General features: G+C 41.5%; 1 protein-coding gene across 1 annotated transcript in view; it reads right to left on the reverse strand.

Annotated features, from left to right (window-relative positions):
- Positions 1–13,688: 13,688 nt before the first annotated feature.
- LOC146703191 (rho-related GTP-binding protein RhoN-like) overlaps positions 13,689–22,355 on the reverse strand; it is a 33,777-nt gene continuing 25,110 nt past the window's right edge. Inside the window, exons 4-5 of the mRNA XM_085466326.1 lie at positions 19,654–19,788; positions 13,689–14,732 (exon numbers count right to left, since the gene is read on the reverse strand). Of these exons, the coding sequence (XP_085322452.1) occupies positions 14,478–14,732; positions 19,654–19,788 (390 nt within the window). The 3' untranslated portion in view covers positions 13,689–14,477. The remainder of the gene's footprint in view (positions 14,733–19,653; positions 19,789–22,355) is intronic.

Consider the following 22,355-nt stretch of genomic DNA (forward strand, 5'->3'; position numbering starts at 1 on the left):
GTGGGAATAAAATGGCACAAAAGATTTACTGTGCTGGATCAGATAAGGGCAGGAAATATTTTGTTTCCTTTTCAAATCTTATCAACAGTCTAAAATATTTAGTTTGCTGCTCCAAAATGGTACTAACATAAAAAAGACTAAAGTGCTAATATTTGCCACGATACAGTAATCTGACGAAGCATTTAAAGGAAATAGATGCCGGCTTTGCGCTTCACTCCTGTGGTGTCAGCGTTTTGTGAAGGAATATAGACGCACCAACTTGACTTGTTAACTTTTAATTAAATTTTATTGCTTAGGAAAAAAAGTATAAACCAAACATTTCACAGATGACTTCATGAGCCTGCTTTCTTCTCCATTTCTTACAAAAATTTGGTGTTTTTATACATGGTACCCTGTTTTTCGAGGATTTTTAATTGGACTGAAGAGCAGTTTATGACCTGGTGAGGCCTGCTCCCTCGTTAGTTCATGAAAAAATGAAGCATACGGAATACCTGAAGTTGTTGGACTTTGAACGATGTAGTTCTTAAAAACTTTTCACTGTAATTTTATGCGGAAAGCCCAGAGAAATGCCACTACAAGTGATGGAGGGCATCACTGGGCTAAAAGAAACAAGACATAACTCTACCACAGAGAGGCAAAAACTTCAGGAGTGCCAAACCAATAATCTGGTACATTCTTAAAAGAATTAATACACTGACCAACTCAGCAACAACAAGAAGCCTGAAAAGCCACAGAAGACAACTCAAGTGCATTATTGTGGAGTTCTTTCTTTGGCAATTTCTAACCAAGTCAAGAACACTTTGAACATGTAGGCGTGTTGTTGTAAAAGTCTTCAATCAAGAGAGCAAACCACTCTTTACACTCAAGAACAGGAAGGAGAGATCTGACAGAAAACATCTTAAAACAACAAACACCCTTCAGATTAATGACAAAAGTGAACTTGTACCAGAATGAAAAAAGTATGCAGGGAAAAGAGGAAGATGATGATTCGAAGCGTACCAGATCATCTGTCAAACATGATGGAGCCAAGGTATTTCTGCCAGTAGAACTGGGTCACTGGTGTTTATTGATCATGTGAGTGCTATTGGGAGTAGCAGGATGAATTATAAAGTGCACAGGACTCTACTCTCGGCTCAGATTCAGCCAAACGCTGCAAAGCTGATCAGCCTGCACTTCACAGAGCAAATGTCTAACGATCCAAAGCATGCTGCAAAAGAAACCCAAGAGGTTGTGAAGGGAAAGAAATGGAAACTTCTTAATTGGTCACGTCAGCCACCTGAACTCAACCCAAAAGAGAGCTTTTCAGTTATTAAATGCAAAACTGAAGACAGTGAGGCCCACAAACAAGCAACAACTGAAGGTGGCTGCTGTAAAGGCCTGACGGAGCTCAGAAAATATTCATCCCGTTATTAAAAACAGTTCTTTTTCATGTAACTAGTTTGTTCATTAGTTCTGAGCCTCTGAAAACAGGGACTCTAATGTAACAGTGAATGCTACACTTTTGTTAAAGCCCTTGAATTAAAGTTGAAGGTCCCGACTTTAATCACTTCTTAATTGCTGGATTTAAAATCCCCTCTGGTGGTGTGCAGAGGCAAACATCTTATGGACCAGTACGTCTATGCTTTAACAAGGATGTGTGAGGAAAGCAATAAGTGACAGGGGACACAAGTTACATATGCTTGCGCTGTTAAAATATTAGTAAAAAAAATCTCAGGCTGCCTGGGATGTGGGAGAAATACCAAGAGAAGTAGTAAACATAATAGAAGGTGAATGAAATTAAATACAGGCACATTGATGTAGTTTACATAATTTCAGCTCTGTAGGCCACCAAATTAGACTTAAACATTCAGGATGAAAATCAAAAGCAAACTTTCAGCTTTAATTCAAGGAGTTGAATAGCTGCATAAACTGTTGATTTACAGGCTAATTAATTCCCATTATATATAGATATATGCAGTCCGTGTGAAAAGCATAGCACCCTAATATTGCACTTGTACCACTAGCTCACAGTTAATCAGGATGCGTTGGTGGTCTTAACTGTGGCAATTGTAATCGATGTAACAACAAACCAGAGCTCATGCCCGATGAAAAATGTAATCAACGTGAAAATAGGCATGCGAGTTTAAAGGTCAGAGATATAACAAAAAACCTATTCAGCTCCTGCAGCCACACTCAACTTTCTGAGCTGGAAACAATTATGCCTCAAGGACATGAGTCTGCTTGAACGGCTACACAATATAACAAGCCCGTATAGATGTTTGCTTAAAGGTCAAAGTGGTGGTGATTGTACCTTCCTATGTTTTCTTAATAATAGGTGTTTTTGGGCTCAAAAGTCTGTAATAGCGTTCTTTAACTTGAATTGAATTTATATTCCATTAATAACAAATCATCCGAGAAAAGAATATTTATGCCAACGTCGGCATTGTGTTGCGAATTTGTGACTTTCGGTTGGTTGCAGAATGAATAAAAATACTGAATTCCTTGACATTCATCGCTATGACAACAACAGATATCAAAAACCAGGTGGCTGAAAATAGAAAAGGAGCCTGCGTGAAACAATAATGTCAGCTTGTTTGCTCTGAGGCCTTTTAAATGCCAGATGTGTGGTGCCAGACGCCAGCGTGCCAGGACGCTGCTTTCCTCCAGTCAGCTGATTTTTCAGTGCAGAGCTGCAGCCGAGCGTACATTCAGCTCAGTTTCCCTGTGTGGGACCTGGGGTTACAGCACGGCACACGGCAGACGCTCACACAATGCGACACTGTTTACCGCCATTGTGTGTACAGCTGGCTGAATAACTGCAGCCTTAGTGTCTTGTCAGTTTAATAGACAGACAAAGGGGCAGTGGCACTTAGAAAAGCTAATCCTCTTTATCGACTGCCAGGTGACAAAAAGTAGATTTTCCAGTATCATGTCAGCAGTAAACTGAACCCACTAACTGACTAACTGAAAATGTAAAGTTTAGTTTAGTAATTTAATTCAAGCCTCTAGCATTTTTAAAAACAATATTAAGAATGTACAGTCATGCTTACTTCTCTGTGAGATACCTTCTCACAACTTAATAGTACATTTTCTGATAAAATTATAAAGTGCTTCACATTTTACTTAAAAACCAGCACACATCTGTACAAGTACATGTGTCCATGGAACAAGGCAGGAAGAACGGGGGATGCAAGTCCTTAATTAATACAATTTGGATTGTGTTAGTAAAACTAATTCTGAAGTTAATTAAAAGGTAATAAAAGAAATAATCACCCTTTGCTGTGCAAGACTGGATAATACATTTAAAAAGGAGGTAACGAGAGTAGAAATATTAGATTTTTGCACATTTTTGTAGGTTAGTGGCTGATTTTATACAGTAATGGTAAAAAATGATGTCAGGGTTCCTTGTCCCCTCTGTTCAGTCTAGTCTGTGCCTGTTGTGTGCTTCCTGTTTTATTTTGATAGTCGCTGTCCTGTGTGCAGTGTGTCTGGTTTGTCCTTCTGGCGAGTGGGCCACCATCCAATCATAAAGGCCACGGTTTCCCCAGCGTTGAGATGGATAAAATTTTGAGGCATCATTACTGACAGAAACATTCAGGGTGTTTGGCAAAGAGTGATTGCACTCCGACTGCAGTCACCATGTCAGGCCAGAGATTTAAATCAAGGCCCCAATAGTGGCCCAACAGACAAGAAGGCATCGAAGTGCAAGACTTAAAAAAAAAAAAAAAGCAAAACCTTTAGTTGAACATTAGCATAATTTGAATTCTCAGTTTTTGAATAAGAACTGGAAGAGCAGGTGCTGAGGTTACTATAGTACAGGAATTAAATAGTAAGCATGCAGTTCTGTGCTCAAGCCTCTTTAACAGTGAATTATGGATGCATGGGTGAATAGGTGTTTGTGTAAAAAGTAGGTTGCTTTACGAATCCCCAAATTCCACCAGCACGTCAAGTGTGCCACTAGGGGTGACAAGATTCTGGACAAAGTTTATTCCAACATCAAAATGGGCTACAGGGCCAGACCTTTGCCACATCTGGGTCAGTCTGACCACTTGTCACTGTTTCTAATCCCTGCATATGCCCCCCTCAAGAAAACTGCTCTTACCATCACAAAGAATATTACCATATGGCCAGAGGGTGCCTCTCAGCAGCTGCAGGACTGTTTTGACAGGACTAACTGGGATATCTTTGAACATCAGGACTTGGAAATGTTCACAGACGGTGTCCTCTGCTATATAAAACACTGCATAGACACTGTTACAGCAGTCAAACGGATCCGGGCTTATCCCAACCCTGGATGACCCGGGAGGTCAGGCAGCTGCTGAAGGAGAGGAACATTGCGTTCAGGTCTGGCAACAGGGATTACTACACCACAGCCCGATCCAACCTGAAGCGAGGCATCAGAGAGGCAAAGGGGGACTATAGGAGGAGGATCGAGGACCATTTGAAGAGTAATACCAGCCGGCAGGTGTGGCAAGGCATCCAGCACCTAACCAACTATAAGATCAATCTCGGAGCTGCGGACGGTGACCTGGAGCTGGCAGAGGAGCTGAATATCTTCTTTGCCCGCTTTGAGACCAGGGTACCGGAGGTATTGGAGCCACAGCAGCAACACGCCACCCATAGCAGCACCACCCTCACCCTGGAAGAGCACGAGGTGAGGCGCATGCTGCAGGCTGTTAACCCGAGGAAGGCGGCGGGTCCTGATGGTGTGCCAGGTCGAATATTGAGGGATTGTGCAGGACAGCTGGCTGGGATCTTCACCAGGATTTTCAACAAATCCCTCGCACAGGCGACTGTCCCACTCTGCTTGAAGTCCTCCACCATAGTCCCCTTGCCTAAGAAGCCCCACATCACCGGCCTGAATGACTACAGACCGGTGGCACTCACCCCAGTGGTAATGAAATGCTTTGAGAAGCTGGTCCGCAGACACATCACAGCAGCCCTGCCCCGCAGCCTGGATCCACACCAGTTTGCCTACAGAGCAAACCGATCCACGGAAGACGCTGTAGCCACAGCACTCCATGCTGCATTAACTCACCTGGAAGAGCATGGTAGCTATGTGCGGATGCTCTTCGTGGATTACTGCTCAGCTTTTAACACCATCCTTCCACACAAACTGGTGGCCAAGCTACAAGACCTGGGGCTTCCATACAGCACCTGCATGTGGATCAATAGCTTCCTCTCGGGCCGTAGACAGAGAGTCAGAGTTGGCCATCACACATCCTCAGCCCTGAGTCTCAGCACTGGCTCACCCCAGGGCTGTGTGCTCAGTCCACTGCTCTACTCTCTCTACACACACGACTGCACTCCTCGCCACCACAGCAACATCTTTGTGAAATTTGCAGATGACACCACAGTGGTGGGGCTCATTTCCAAGGGAGACGAGTCTACGTACAGAGACGAGGTGGAGCAGCTGACGTCATGGTGTAAGGCCAATAACCTCCTCCTCAACACTTCAAAAACCAAAGAACTCATAATAGACTTCAGAAGGAAAAAGGCAGAGATCCAACCACTATTCATAAATGGGGACTGTGTAGAAAGGGTGGCAAGCTTCCGCTTCCTGGGAGTCAATATAGAGGAGAACCTTTCCTGGAGTGTGAACACCTCCGAGCTGCTGAAAAAGGCCCAACAGAGACTGTACTTCCTGAGAATTCTCAGGAGGAATAACATCACACAGAGACTGCTGGTGTCCTTCTACAGAGCCACCATTGAGAGTGTTCTAACTTACTGCATATGCATCTGGTACACTAGCTGCACAGGGGCTCAGAGGAAAGCACTCCAAGGGATCATTAACACCGCCCAAAAGATCACTGGCTGCCCTCTCCCCACACTGGAAGTTCTACACAACGCCCACTGTTTTAAAAAGGCCCAAAACATCATAAAAGACACCTCACATCCTGGCCACTCCCTGTTCGAACTGTTGCCCTCAGGCAGACGGTACAGGGCAATCAGAGCAAGGACTAATAGACTCAAACACAGCTGTTATCCAACTGCAATAACACATCTGAATACTACAAAAAAATGTCCATCACGCCACTCTTGTGTTAATCTATGCACGGTCTGAAGCATGTGTGTGGGAATGTATGTGAATGTTTTACTGTTATATCTTATTAGTATTTTAAGTATTCTATCTATTTTATTTATTGAATTTTATTGTTTTATTTATATTTTGATATTGCTAGGGATGATGCAATGATCGGGGACCATTCTTAATTTCGTTGTTCTCATGACAATGACAATAAAGTTTCTGATTCTGATTCTGATTCTGATGATTCTGAATGCATCCAGTTGTTGAGTCTTAATGCATCACTGTAGTTCAGGGTATCCCGCTGTGAAAGATATTCCTATTTCACAGGGGAAATTAGCACGAAACAATCTGCCTGACCATCTGGAATATTTCTGTGTGCTTATTTGTTTGTGAAACTGCACATCTGTGTGCATGTGTGCAAACATGTACAAGCTGACTTCCATTTGCTTCCAACACCTGAGGGCAATAACTTACCCCCCAGCCAAATTTGGCATAAGCGCAGAGATCGTTCCTGCTTTTTGTATTGTTATTTTTTATTTATTTATTTATTTTTAAAGTGGCAAGAGATCGTGTGGTCGCGTGAGATTCTTCTGTTCACGTACACTGTCGTGAAAGAAACAACAGCAGAACCACCACAACAACTTAGATTAACGTTCTCCGATATTACACTCACCCACCAACAGCATGTTAGCTGATTTTAAAAAGAAAAATCAAATTAAAAAGATTCACTCAAGCTTTTATTCAAATGAGCTAATGCACTAAAATGAACCTCTGACACAGACAGGGATCTCTAATGTGAATGTAACGCACCCTGTCAGGATCGACTTTAATTCACCTGCTTTAGTAATTCGGATGTTCATGTGCACATTACATGCGCTCCCATGTCAGTCAAGCTGCTGTGAATAACGAGCGCACTTGTCCGTGATGGTCCTGTCTGCTTTTGCACTTTGCCGCTGTGATCCTCATTAACCTCTTGGCTCCGAGAGCATTTAAACTGTATTTTGGTCCGACTCCCTTGGCTGCAGCACAAACACTGTCTCCTTAAAGCTGTGTCACAAATGGGAAGTCAACAGAGCTTCATAGTAACCATCAATGAAATGTTTTATTACTATAAATTTAAGGAATATTTATAGCATATTTATTTAAACAGTAGTAAATAATTATTTTATAGTTAACTGTGAAAATGACAGTGATTAGCACTACTCACTGGAAATAAAGTTGGACCCTCTTTTGCCTGCAGCACTGTCTTAATTCTTCATGCCATGGATTCAATAAGATGCTGTAAACATTCCTCAGAGATTTTGTTCCAATCTTCTGATGACTACTTCCAATCTGTGGTCATGATGGTATAGAGATGGTCAACATACTACTCGGGTAGGATGGGGTTTTCAGATGATGCTCAGTTGGAATTAAGGAGCCCAAAGTGTACCAAGCAAATATCCCTCATATCATTATATCACCACAACTGCCTCAAACCATTGATGCAAGACAGGATGGATCCATGCTTTAATGTGCTTTACATTAAATTCTTGTTTTTCTCTTCTGTTGTCGAAAGAGCCAAGAGCCTTCCTTTCCACTTCCTCCATGTAAAGGTTGGCTACAATAGGTGACACGGGGGAACCCATTTCAAGGGAAGAGTACCCAGCCATTGGTACAGATATGTAGACGACACCTGGGTCAAAATCAAGACACAAGAAGTGGAATCCTTCACTGCGCACATTAACGCTGTGGATAAAAACATCAAGTTCACCAGGGAAGACACAAAGGACAACTGTTTGCCTTTCCTGGACTGCGCCGTGCACATTGAAGAGAACGGCAACCTCAACATCGAAGTTTACCGGAAGCCCACACACACGGACCAGTACCTCCTCTTTGACTCCAATCACCCTTTGGAACACAAACTTGGAGTAATTAGGACCCTACACCACCGGGCAGAACATGTTCCCTCTAAGCCTGAAGGAAAAAAGAAGGAACACACACATGTAAAGGAAGCACTCAAAATGTGCGGCTATCCTAAATGGGCGTTCTTAAAGTCAGCAAAGAGGCACAAAAACGAAGACCAGACACCAGCGAGGGAGGATAAGAAGGACAGACGCAACAACATTGTCATCCCCTATGTAGCCGGTGTATCAGAAAAACTCAGGAGAGTTTTCTCCAAGCATGACATCCCGGTGCATTTCAGACCCAGCAACACGCTCAGACAAAAATTGGTTCACCCGAAAGACAAAACACCAAAACACAGACTTAACAATGTGGTGTATGCGGTACAGTGCAGCGAGGAATGCTCAGACCTCTACATTGGAGAGACCAAACAGCCACTTCACAAGCGCATGGCACAACACAGAAGAGCCACCTCCACAGGACAAGACTCAGCAGTCCATCTGCATCTTAAGGATAAAGGACACTCTTTCGAGGATGCCAATGTTCACATTTTGGACAGAGAGGACAGATGGTTTGAAAGAGGAGTGAAAGAAGCCATCTATGTCCACTGTGAGCGACCGTCTTTGAACAGAGGCGGGGGTTTACGACACCAACTCTCTGCCATCTATAATCCAGTTTTGAGATTAACGCCCACTCACATCCTGGGCCATCTGATCTCAGGAATTCGCATGATAAGGTGGGGCCAGGTTTCACAATGAGCTCACCCGAAACTCTGGCTGATCGGGACCCACACCCAGTTTCACACCTTGGCTCAGGCGATTAGAGGATCATCAGGGGGTCCTTTTGTCCCTCTGTGGGGGGTTATCTCCCACTAGGTTTATATCTGGGACTCTCCACCATTTGACCTTAGAACTGAAGAAGCTTCTTGGATGAGAGGTGAAACGTCTTCAAGCAGCTTAAAGAAGTCCAGACGCTTTTCTTTGCAAGCTCCTTTGACTACGATGACCTGGATGACTGAGAACCTTCACAGACTGTACCCTCAGTTCTTATCTGACAGGAGTGCCATCGAGTGCGTCTTCTGCTGCTGTTACGTATGTGGTTCAATGTGTTGCGTGTTCAGAGGTGCTCTTCTGCATATCTTGGTTGTAACAAGTCATTTGAATGCCTGTTGCAAGTCAAAGGAGTCTGGCCATCCTCTGACTTCTGACAAGATGACATTGTCATACAGAAAAGTGACACTTTTTCTTTTGCAAACCATTCTCTGTAAATCCTAGAAATGTTTGTTTGGGAAATCACAGTAGATCTGAAACACTCAAACTGTCTGACAGTCTGTCACCAACACCACTTTTCAACCACTTTTATTGCTCATCCAGTTTAATTTTCACAATCTATGTCTACAAGACTTTTGTATTAATTGGCAGCCATGTGATTGGCTCATTTGATATTTGCATATTTTCATAATGAACAGCTGAACAGGTATACCTAATGCAGTGGTCAGTGAGTTTAGTAATATCCATGATAGCATAGCTGATAAGAGCAAAGAACATTTCCATGCTGGTGACACTGGCGCACAACTTGCTATACATTAATGATTAAGAAAGGTTATTGTTGTTTTGCAATAAAGCCTTTTATTATTTACCAGTGAGACGATCCTCCTTCCTGCACAAGCTGTCCTTTGGCAACGGTCCCTGGCAGGTCTCCCTCATTACTTGTCCAAACAGAAATCTCGTTGCTTTGGGTTAAAAGGATATTTTTGGTATCTAAATCCAACCAGACAGCTTGTAAAAGTTATGAAAAACAAGCAGCAAAAACAAAAGTAAATATCTTAACAGGCTCTGTGAACATTATTTGGATTCTCTTTACAAACCAAGTGTGTATAATTTCATTGACTTACCTAAAATTTAATTAACTACCAATTGACCATTTATTAATGATGCCTTTACGAGTCTGTACACAGTCTTTACTGTAAACCTGCTCCCTGCATGTATTGCATTGCATATCTGTGTGCTTTTACAAAGTCGTTGCCTTCATTGTTACTCAGAGCCGGAGATGCAAAGATGCAGCCTTTCGGCTCGTGGACACGGGGCACATATATTTTTAATCTGCTCAATTTTACATACTGTTTAAATGACTCCTGCATTTTTAATGAATCCCGCTGACACGACAGCCATTACCCCAGTGTTGTTATTGCGTTGCCTTATATTAGGTAGCCGATGCTTGTTGCCAGCCTTGTGGTCTCAAAAGCAGAGATTTGAGTAAAACTGAACTTATAACAGAGCAGCCCTGTCGGCCACATCCCACCCTCGGAGCATTAGGGTGCAGTTTTATGGCTACTGACACTGTGCAGGCAGGAAGGACATTAAAGATGCAAAAGGGTTGAGCCTCGGTGGTCAGTGATCAGCGCTACTTTATAGCAGAATTAAAATGAAAAATGGACCCCCTGCAGAGTGTGTTTGTATCAAGATAATGGTGCATATAATAATAAAGCAGGAGAAGCAATTCACCCGACCAGTTTCCCGTCTCGCTCAAAAGTGTACGAAAAAACTTTCCCATGAAACCATAATGGATTTTACATGTCACAGTTTTCATAACTGTATAAAAACATTTTTATTTTATATGTGGCTAATTTACTCCACAAGGGACTTGTGTAATGCAAGCCGTCTCGAAACCTAGAGGCTGTTGGTAGAGTTCATTTTTACCTCAGTGTAACACTTTCAGTTGATAAATGCCTTTTGATTAGGCGGTTAGATTGGAAACAGCAGGCCTCTGAATACGGAGGACTGAGAACCACTTGTCTAATTGTAATCATCCTCCTACCTGAGAGCTGTAATTCAATCACGCTGACGCCAGAACCCCTAAACATAATTGAGAAAGTTACTTTTTATCTTGCGTGCAACAGGGCTGGTGCCTACCAGCTCAGCCGTCACTAGAACAACAGGCTAAAAGAGAATTTTCTCCTTCGGGAAGAAGACATAAATGAATAATTTCTGTCATTCTGAAGATGATTCTGCACATTTCATGCATGAGCTACAGGTTTGTAAAGCATGAGCTTCTCATATACAGACTTTAACCACTGGGACTCTGTTTTATTGAATGTGCTCTTTCATCAAAAACAGTGCATGCAGTGGTGGGATACACATTTAGGTCTCATAAGCAGGCCACTCTTGTTCTGTTATCACACAGCTTCCATTTGCATCGCCTTAGATTAGAAGAAAATGCTGCTTTTTGTCCTTTTCCATTCAGGTTGGTGTGCAGAACAGATGCTTGCTTAGCTGATATTTTCACCCGAGTCAGGAATCTTTAGCCAGGTTAGCAGCGTGGTTTCCCAGAGGATAAAGCATGCTGACTTTAGTGATCTCATGACTTTTTCTGTTTTGTCTAGTGCAAAAAGAGCAATTTTTTTTATTTCTATTTTTTAGTAAAATATCAAAGAGTGTTTAGCAGCAACTTGGATGTAAGCCAAAGCATTACACAAATTAAAATCTTCAGCTGATAATGGTCTTACATAAAACCACTGACAGAGGAGATAGAGGAGTTCTGACATCCGGAGGGATCTTGAAGTAGAGCCATTCCTCTTTTTTTGGAAAAAAAGGAGCAGCATGAGGTGATTCGGACATCTTGTTCAGATGCTTCCTGTGCTCCTCCCTTTGGAGCCTTTCTGGGCAGCATCAAAGGGGAGGAGACCCCAAGGCACACCCAAAACCCTCTGGAGAGAGGACTTCAAGATGTTTGAACTCCAACATGTGATGGTGAGCTCCTCACTAACCTGGAGAAAGAGCTCCACCCTTTTCAGGCTGAAACCCATGGCCTCATTTTTGGAAGTGCTAATTCTGCTGTCAGCCACTTTGCACTCCCAGCATGAGCTGATCAGCATTTGCTGAAGCCAGCAAGCTTTCATCCTCCACACAAAGCAAAGAAGTAATACAGAGGCCACCAAACTGGGAACTCAATGCTGCCTTTGCTATCCCTAGAAAATCTGTCCATATAAGTTATGTAAAGAGTCAGTGATAAAGGGCAGCCCCGGCAGAGTCCAGCCGCCACAGGACAATACTGCATGAAACTACTACACCTATACCAGTATTGTAACTATATTTACATATGTACTCTATTTAGAATTACATCGTATTAGTGAGAATCATTATACAAGAGTTTACTGAGCAGATTTTCTTCTCTCCGTTCGTTGGTGTGGACATCATCTCCCCCCGACAGGGTGTTTGCACCGGCCTGGCCTCTAGCGTGTGGAGTGACCTAACGCTCCCTGCGTGGCAACATGGCAGTGATGCCGCAAAATGTCACTTTGCTGTACTCGCACAGGCAGAGAGTTGCTGTGGGGCCTTATCCATGGTGGCAGGAAACAAAATGGAACAAAAGTAACAGTTAAAGGTCAGACTACAAGGCTCATAAAAGCAGCAAAACCAACTGCATTATTTTTTTTTCTTTACGTTCAGGAAATACAGTGTATTCATGTTACATATATATTTCAACTTTTTGTATAAGTGTGTGCAAAATAGCCACTGAATTTCAGACTAATGTAGGTTTCTAATAGCTGCTGCCATTAAGGAGTCAGCAATTAGACTACTGATATTTTATTTAGTGTACAAACACCAAGGTTTTCATTATTAATGCCTCTTTTAGTCAAGACCTTTTTAAAACCACTCCAGTAACTGTTTCAAATCAAACTTGTTTGAGAAAACATTCGGGTTACACTTTAAATTCATGTTATACTGTGTGGTTATTCACTGATCTGCACTCACAAGTCACAAACATGGACAAACATTGATGAGACCATGTTTTTTCTTTATACCTTGGAGTGAGAAGGTGACTTTTATCTAAATGTGGAGGTCAGAGCCATTGTTTTACCATGACTTAACAATATGCAATTGGAAATGTGAGTAGTCCGTTTCTGTTCTGTTTGCTCTGCAAACTGCATGATTGGTCCACTAGTTTGATCCAGACTGCAATATCGCACAAGTACCTTTCGGTAGCATGCTGGGACCCGGAGAGGAGGTAGTAGAAAGTAACAGAGCACGCAGCAGACTGGTTAGGAGACACCGCAGTGAAAAAGGATCACAAGGAGCGTTTGAGTTGCACGTGTGATGAAAGTGTGCGAAGCGCTGGGACAACCCACGACCGAGTTGCCCACACCATTTGAACGGTTACCCAAGAAACTTCCTGCTGACATCAAATTGTCATAGGTGGTCTTTCTGTAGATGAGCAGCACTACTGTACAGCTGTGGCTCAGGTGGCAGAGGTTCATCTACCATTTGGAAAGTCCACATGCCGAAGTATCCTTGAACCCAGAGTTGCCCCCGATAGAGTGCGAGTGCATGTAAGCATAAATAAAAGAATGAATCTATTTGTGATTGTGTGAGACCTGCAGTAGAAAGAGCTTTGAATTCTTAACAGAGTCGAAAGGCACCAGTCCATTTACATGACAGGTCACCGACATACAGGTGAGTCAGCATGTTCACATTTAACTGAAAGCACTGCTGTGCTGAAGTACTGCTTCACAGAGCTGCTGCCACGATCACAGACCCATGATTACAGAAATGTAGGATTTGCAGGTTTTGTGGGTCTGCGCTGCTCCGAAGCATTGTGTGTACTTTTTGTCTCATTTATTATTTTTCACCTTTTTCAAATTTAAAGCCACATCTTTGCAGGCAGAATGATTTTTTATTTTTCAGAGAGATATTTTCTTGTCTGGGCAAGAAAATGTCTTGAAACTGAGGTGCAGTTTCTTAGCTTTGACAAGCATCCAGCAGATGAATATGTCACATTAAAGATCTTCCAACACTTAGCAGAGACGATTTTTTTTTATTTCATTATCACATGTACAACATAATATTCATCTCAACGCCCTCTGTGACGTTCCTTTCCAGTGTTGATTATTTGAACAACAGTAATTACACAGCACAACAATATTATGTGGTGAGTGATTATTTCGTTTTTCAATATTAAAAGCACTTGTGGTTTAAGAAAATTAGTGTCATCTCAGCCCACGAGTCCAGATTTTCATTTTTAATTTGTTATGCACAGCGGGGAGAGCAGAGTTCATTCCCTGACATTTACAGACTTCTCAGAGCGCTTTGCGTGCATCGTATTGTGCTTCATTTGCTTAAACACTTGAAGACAGAGGAGCATTTCAAAACAGGAAACAACAATAATAGAGGTCAACACCAGCACGGTTACCGCTGCTTCCTGCAAGACGATCTTTCAAATATATATTTTTTTCCTTTTCATCTCCTTATGCACTATTTTGTGTCTTGTTTTTAATTTATCTGTTTTTTTGTCCACTTGTTCAGGTACAAGCGTTAAAGAAATTTGCTTTTGCCGCTACGATGTCCTCCCCTGATGAGCGCACAGCCACAAAGAAAAGTAAAAAGCAGAGTTTTGCTAAAAATGGACAAACAACCCTTCAAAGACCTCCTCAGGATAGCATCCGTTCTCGCTTTTATCACATCGTCCTTTATGCAGTGCAAAGAATCTGACAACAATTCACCAATAAGTTAAGTTCATGTGTGGCATGCTCCGTCAGCACACACACACACACACACACACACACAGATCAGGCAGCAGGTAGGTTCTGGTCCTACATGAGCACACAGCTTTTGGCTCGGTCCTTTCTAATGGCAGGCGGACGCTCGTGAATCTCAGTCCGAGGTGGCTGCTGGGAAACCCGCTTGAGGCCGTGGCGTGATCCGGCGTGTTTGAGCTGAGGCCGATGAATGTTGGACACAGATGCCAGGGTGGTGACGTGAAATACATCGCGGACGCTGTTCTCCGAATACTTTGAGGTGCACTCTGCATAGGCCACGGCGCCAATCTGCCTCGCCAAAGTGGTTCCCTAAAAGCACAGAATGTGAGTTAGTCAGGATTAAAAATGAAAAGCCAAGACTTAAAATTGATGTTTTGACCACTTGAACACTGCAAAACAAGATGTAAACACACAACTGATATATTATTACTTCTTAATGAGCTGTAATGTTACCACATTTTAGGTTCCATCTAATATTCAGCCTCCTTCTCGTTTGATTTTCGTCTCTAGAGGGAAATCCGTGGCTATTGCAGCTTTATGTTACAGCGCCTTCAATAGTTAGTTCCTAGCTCTCTATCTGCCTTTAAAAAAATTTAGTTTTTTTTTTTTCACTGAAAACATTTTCTGCCTCCTGCTGCTTTTCCAAAAAAGGTTCATAAGAGTGCTAAAAGCTAAACGAAGCTGTGGGTCAGAAAACCAGAACAATGAGTTAATAGTATAACACTTCACCCTGCAGAGGCGAGCTGTAGCCGGCTAATCATTCTTACTGGGTTCGTGTCTGAGTGGCTCCAATCTGAGTGCAGTCACACACGCAACTAGTATTTACTACATATGGCTGACAATATTACACCATCACAAGGAATAACACAGCAATTGCTTCATATCACTTTTTCTAGTAAATAAAACTAAGATGAGGTTTTAGTTTTAATCTAGAATCCTTTTGAGTCTTTTAAGTCTGCATCTCTGTTAATACGTCTCTGTTAGCTTTATTCTGGTAGGCTTTTGCAGGTTGTGTCTTGTATTTAGTTTTACTTCCTTTATTACTTTCAGCTGTCTTTTTACCCAGTGTGTCCACTCAACCCAGTTACCTTCTGTATCTATTTAAAGCCTCATTTTGACCAAGTACCTTGTTGTGCCATACTGTGTTCTAGCTTTGTTTGTGCCTTGTGTGTTTCCTTGCAGTGTTATCTTGTGTTTATTTTATAAAGGCTTGCTTTTTGTGTTTACGGCCTCCTGCCTACGAGCATGTCGTTTGGCCCCATCTGCATGCATTTCATCATAACATTTCAATGTGAGACACACAGTTTGGAAATAGTATAAAATAAACCTATGGATATATGCAAAGCAGGTTGGCAAGTACCGTTTTATGATTTGTCATTTTGGCTGTTTTCACTCATTCTGCATTTACTTAATGTCAGTCAGTCACAGCAGAGGGAAAATAGCACGGTGGTTTCCGGATGATTGTACTGATTTTTTTTTTCCACCTCACACTTTGAGACCGAGTGCTGATTTTTCAGAATCCCACAGCCTCAAACTGCGGGAGACCACAGTCACCAAACAACTGCAGTTCCACTTGGACTGACTGCAGTCATTCTCCGACAGATTGGCAAATATTTGCAAATAACTGCCATCTAATTTATGTGTCTCTTTGATAATTGGGGCTCGATTAAACTGGCTGCCAACTGGTTGTATTGTGGTTATATTCCTTTATAACAGCAATGTCGCTGAGCACTTATGGCACTTTACAGTTAAATCACCATCCTGCATGAACTACATCAGGATTGAATTTTTTAAAGCAGATTGAATTGTGTCAAGTTGCAGACTGATAGCAGACTGAATCAGTCTTGTTGGAGTTTTTCTGTCACCTTAATGCACTAAAGACTGCAAGTGTTTGTTGATGTTATTCCCATCTTCTTAAGAAACCATCTTAAAGGCAACAGCTGCAGTAATTTTGTTCGTGCTGCCATTTCCAACCACTCTTTGTCCCAGTGTGACTCTAACACTAAGCATTTTTATTTACGCCCTTCAAACCTGAACATGCACAGATGCTACCAGGCAGACATATATGCCAGACATATTAAACAGACCCACCAATAAACAGGCTTTACCCTTTAAGCTCCCCAAGAGCAACATTTTTTAAATTGTCCTGAGAATTCACAACGAGCGAGTGTGCATCATGTGACTACCGCGCGCAATCTCAACTCAATCACCATCCCTCACCTAAACCGAATTGAGTTTTTTGAGTACTGCATAAAGATCTGACCTTAACAGTGGCCTGCTGTGTTCACATGCATCTCAACTTCATTCTCGAAATATCATACAGAGTTCCCGTGGGACAATGGCTTGAGAGAAGAATAGTTTGAAAGCATGTTCTAAGATTTGGTGCACACGCTTCAAGGCAAAAAACAGCCTTCACAATACATCCAGTCACTTCTTTCTGTTACTATAAAAATGCCGTGTAGTGTAGCTTTGAAATACAGCTTAGTTTATGTTTGTTTGTCATCCAAAAGCAACTGACTCACCTAAAGAGCTGCTGAGAGCTAGTACTTAGAGCTAAAAACATACAAAACCTTGTGTGTGGATGAGAGATGGGTCATGTAGTGGAAACTATGCTTTATTTTATTTATTTATTCTTAGATGTCCTTAAACCACATTGAACCACTAGAATTCTGTGGAAAGCCTTGTGTAACCCAATGAAATAAAATAAAGCACAACATTTTTAAAAGCCACTCATTACTCTGAGTGCAGACACAGTGGACATTTTTAAAAGTATTCTCTAAATATTTGTTATTGTAAGCAATTGTCACATGCTGCTAGACGAGCCCTTCCCTGCTTCTGTGGATGGCAGAACACTGCACTTGGTCGTGTGCACTAACACCTCCCTCTTAATAAAAGCCTGCAACCTCTGAGGTCTGATAGCTGATTGCTAGCCAGGGCATACGGAGAATATCCCCCACACTATGAAATATTCAAAGCCTTTCTTTGCAGTTGCAAAAACTTTATTCCCTCGAAGGTTTAGCCCCATTTCACATCTGGACAGCTTCGGCTTCATATGTAGTACTATTTTGCTCACCTGTTTTCCAGCAGTGCTTTCTAGTGATTTAGGTAGCAAAACAAAACATTTTCATTCTGTCATCCTGAGTTTGAGTCACATTATTTCTTTATTTTTTGATCATGCAATTTCCTTGGAAAATGTACAACAAATGAAAGCGTAGGTGTTCAGCCTTCGGTGCTACTGATGCACCATATTGAAGCAGCATCTAGCTGCCATATGGGGTGACATTACTTCTGCTCGTGTGAAAAATATTAAAGGCTCGAGCTGTATTATTTTTGTAATACTGGAAACGCTCCAGCACTTCAAGTGTTTATTTTGACGCCCTTAAGCCAATTACAGCAACAGTGACACAGTTGGTTTGCGGTTTGTTCTGCTGACTGCGCTCTCCCCTGGGGTTCGCATCAGTTGGTCAAGTGGGTGAAACGTAAAGTTCCCGGCTTGTTTCAGTCTGTTTACAGTGCAGCTCTTTAAATAGGGTCCACTAAGAAACCGCACTTTCAAGAATTACTTAGGCAATCAAAAACCTGTCCCCTACCACATTTTTATCCGTTGTTTCACTCTAGAAGTCTTCAGCACAGATATAAAATCAGCAACATTAAGGACCATCATAAGACCTTTAATTATAGGGCCATATCAAATGTAATGTTTATTACAACCAATAAATATGGATTAACAATACTTGATCCATCCCTTCATCCTTTTTATACTGCTTATCCAGGTCTGGGCCCTGGCTTCAGACTAATCTCGGCTCACTGTACCATCATCCTCTAGGTCTGCACTAGAGTCCCCTCCCAAGTCAGACCCAGGGACCCAGGGACATGCATGAAACACTTCATCTGTGTGGGATTGTGGAAGAAAGCTTAAATGAGAGCACCAATCCTGACAGTGAACCTGGACACCCTGCAGATGAAGCTCTTTCTGCCCCTTGCGTTTTATTCCTTCAGCCGCTAGAAACGGCTCAGGGCCATAGCAATAAGGGCAGGAACATAAAATAAATGGTAAATGAATAGCTTCAATCACAAAAATCACTAATTTGTAGCGGTGGATGGGGCTTGCATGCCCAACTCAGCCCATGAGCAATATTGTCTGGGGCAACGTGCCTCTAACAGGTTCTCCTGAGGCAAATGGCATCTGGTTGAGGGGCTGTTGTCCAAACAAAACCCCTCAAAACCCAAAACATCAGAACGTCCTATAGTGAGTGTCTAAAGGCAAGCAACAGATGGCTGGGCTACATTGGATTGCCCTCTTGAGTGCCCACCACTTGAGTCCAGTGTTTTGTGCAGCAGGCATCACTTGGAGGCCTTTGAAAACCAATCCTCAGTTGGCGTACAAGCACATTACTCAGCCTTTGTTTTTTCACTGTTATCTGGTTGCTATGCTATTAACACTAAAAAATGATTACGTATGGATGTAAATAATTCAATATATATGTATTAAAAGACATGTTAAATGACCTGCATAGCTGCAGTAACGTCTTAAAAAAAACATGTTGATGTTTCGGTCCAATAAGAAGCCTCTATGAATTTTGAGCCAAAGCAAAATATATATAACAAGAAACGAATCTGAGGTTGTGATGAACCAATTTTGATGTCATTATTGACAGGACAATACAGGTCGTTACCTTTGCTTTGTCAGAGATGTGGGAAAATATTAATTTGTTGACAAAAGGCTGCCAAGGAGAGCAAATTCACATTTACATGAAAATAAGCTATTAAAATTCATGCGTGCCGCTGCTCATTGCTCCAAGACACAAACAAAACAATCGTATTATCGCACATCCTGCTGTTTGTCTTCTTCTTCCTTCAGTTCCAGCTCCTTTATAGTCGTTGTGCTTTCACATTTGTGGAAGTTATGATCTGACGCAAGTCTCATTCTTCAAATGCACTTTCAAAAATATTTGCCTGTGTGCACAAGGGAGGAAAGTAATAGGTGCCTTTGTCTGTGCTGATACCATATAATTTCTACTACAGGCGAATAAATGTCACTGCAGCTGAAAACCGCAATGAACTGTGCATTTGAAACTATACGTCATGCATATTTTAAAGTTATAATTTTCTTAAAAACCAACTGCTCACGGGCAGCATTTCTGCAACACTGTCGGGGTACAGAAAAAGGCAAGCAGCTAATTTCCATTCAAATTTTAGAGGCGAGCGGTGCTTTCTGTGAACTCCTCACCTGCTCATGTGTGACAGGAATGAGTCTGTGTTTGGAAAGCTCTCTCATGACGTTGAGGTCCGTCCTCATGTCCAACTTGCAGCCGACAAGCACCACTTTGGCATTGGGGCAGAACTCCTGTGTTTCACCTTGCCACTGTGCATCAGAGAGACAAACATATATCAGTGTACATGACCTCTATTATGCTACAGTACGAGAGTATTCTGAGTACTTGAGCACTATGTTCATAGTTGCATCTCATTTGAAAACCTTGGACATTAACGTCTTACTAATATGCTCTTCTGGGAAGCCTTTCATAAGATTTTAGGACCTGGTTGAAGCGAACGCACTGTTGATGTCGGTAAATACGGTTTGGAAATAAGGCTGGGTGGATTTTAGGTAAGATTTGTTTGCAGGCTTGTCAAGTCCTTTCTCTCTGAACTGGAGAAAAGGAGGAAAAAAAATCTTCCTCAAACTATTTCCAAAGCACATTTTTCTCTAAATTACCATTTTAAAATTGTAGCTTTAAGAGCTCCATAATTGGAATGAAGGCGCCTAGTTCACAGCTTAAAAAATGCCCGTGTATGCAGACATGTGGGAACAGTCTACAATTATTAAAATGCTCATAAATGAGGTGCTGAATTGAGATTTATTTGACTTGGGAGCAGTTCCTTTCCATCAGGTCATAAATTCTTATCTCCTGCCTTGAGAGGGCCTTAATCCCATCTGCAAATCTGCTGTCCAGCAGTTTAACTTCTCACCGTGCTGCAGTGATATTCAGTTAGTTTATCTGTGTAGTCTCTTTGCAGATTAACAGACTGCAGATTAATGGCATTCAAAATGTGGAACTGACAGGCTGGTCATATAAAAACTGTAAAAGAAACACTAAAATCTAAAATAATAATAATAAAATGAATTTCTAAAAAATAACTTAATAATATTCACAAACTATCTCAATTAGTTTGCTCATCATTTTAATTGAATTTTAATGGGGTTTTTTTTAATATGTGTGTTCTTCTTGCCTGTGTTTAATTGCGTGATTTTTGTAACTATGAGATACTTGCTGCTGCCTATCTTGGCCAGGTCTCCCTTGAAAAAGAGGTTTTTAATCTCAGTGGGATCTTCCTGGTTAAAGAAATGTTAAATAAAAATAAAATAAAATAAAGATGTTACCGATATCATTCCTCTGTGTTCTAATGTACCAAATAAAAGAAATCAAAAAGAGCAAATATGATACCTGTTATACTCATGTACAGCCAATCACTGCAATGATTTTACAACACAAAACAAATAACATAGAAAACAACTTATTCTATTCCGGGTTATTTACCTGATACCTTTCTTCATATTTGATGGAAAGTACAAATATTTGTCAGTTTTAAGATTCTGGTTCTGACTTTTAGAGCTCTTCATGGAAAAGCACCAGCTCGTACCATTTATTTGGAATTCTAGGATTTTTGGTATGACCAAATAATATTTTGAGGATTATATGTATTCTCTCTTCTTCTTGAAAGACATTCAAAGCTCTTCAAAGCCAACACAGGGGCCATAGACACTTGATATTTACCTCCTCTGTACATATTGACAACCAAATATTTCAAAGTTGGATTCATCATGGCATAAGGCCTGATGCCACTGACTTTCAGTCAAGTGTAATGTGGCATACCTCTAACTTTCTAAGTTTCCCTTCCTTAATAATAGCTTCTTGACAGCCACACTTCCTCTGAGACCATTTCTGATGGGGCTTCAGTGACCAGTAGATGTAGAAGCATCTCTCATGTCATACTGCAACATGCCACGTTTTTGGCTAATAGCTCTTTGGGAAACAACTTGTTGGTGCAAATATGTTATTTTATGCCTGTTTTGTTTATTCAATGAAGGAAACGGGAACAAATTATGTGTTTTTGTGACAGGCCACTAGTAAAGTGCCTAAAGATATAATTTAAAATTGGTTCTTTGCTTTTCTGCGGTATGTAGATATAACACTGTGGTTCATCCTTTGAGTTTTTATAGCTTTAAAAAAAATCCTCTGAAAAAGTTTTGTTACACAGCCTGAACTGAAAATGAATTAAAAAGCAGGCAAAGTAAAAAAAACAAACTTTGCAAGTCCAGAGAACTACAACTCACGATCACTTAAAAAATTCCAAGAAAGTTTGGCTCACTGGAAGTAAAATATTAAGACTTTATAACACTACATCATCAAAAATGTGTAAATCTTGAAGTTGAAGGCTGGAGCAACACCCACACAATCACCAGTATTTTCTGGCTTACTGTACCATTAAAATGAAACACTGGCACTGTTGTTCACTGCTCTGAAACTGGAATTTATATCACTCCATGTCTTAAATTTTCCATCGTGTATTTGAAAACTGCAATCAACAAATCAAAGGATAGAAGAGGGGGGAAAAAAGGGAAATGCTCATGGACATAAATGCTGTATAAAGACCGAGACAGACAATTCTCATTGCAGGCCAAAATATGACTCAAGCTATTAAACTCTCTCTATCGCTGTCGTTCTCTCCGAGACTCCTTTCATTATCTCCTCACACCATGGCAGAGGCGACTGCTTTGAGCACTGTTGCTCCATTTGTTCTCCCTTACAAAGAGATCTTTTCTCCTGGATGCCTGCGTCGCTGCTGTTACGGGCTCTAGCGCGCCGTTGTGCAGAGTGAGCTGTTGCCTTTCAATAGGACCCTGTGCCAAACCGCATGCAACTGGTGAAC

The sequence above is a fragment of the Copadichromis virginalis genome, linkage group LG8 (genome assembly GCF_057382275.1).
Source record: "Copadichromis virginalis isolate Kocher_CV1m ecotype Utaka linkage group LG8, C_Virginalis_male_GT1.1, whole genome shotgun sequence".
Taxonomy (NCBI): Eukaryota; Metazoa; Chordata; class Actinopteri; order Cichliformes; family Cichlidae; genus Copadichromis; species Copadichromis virginalis.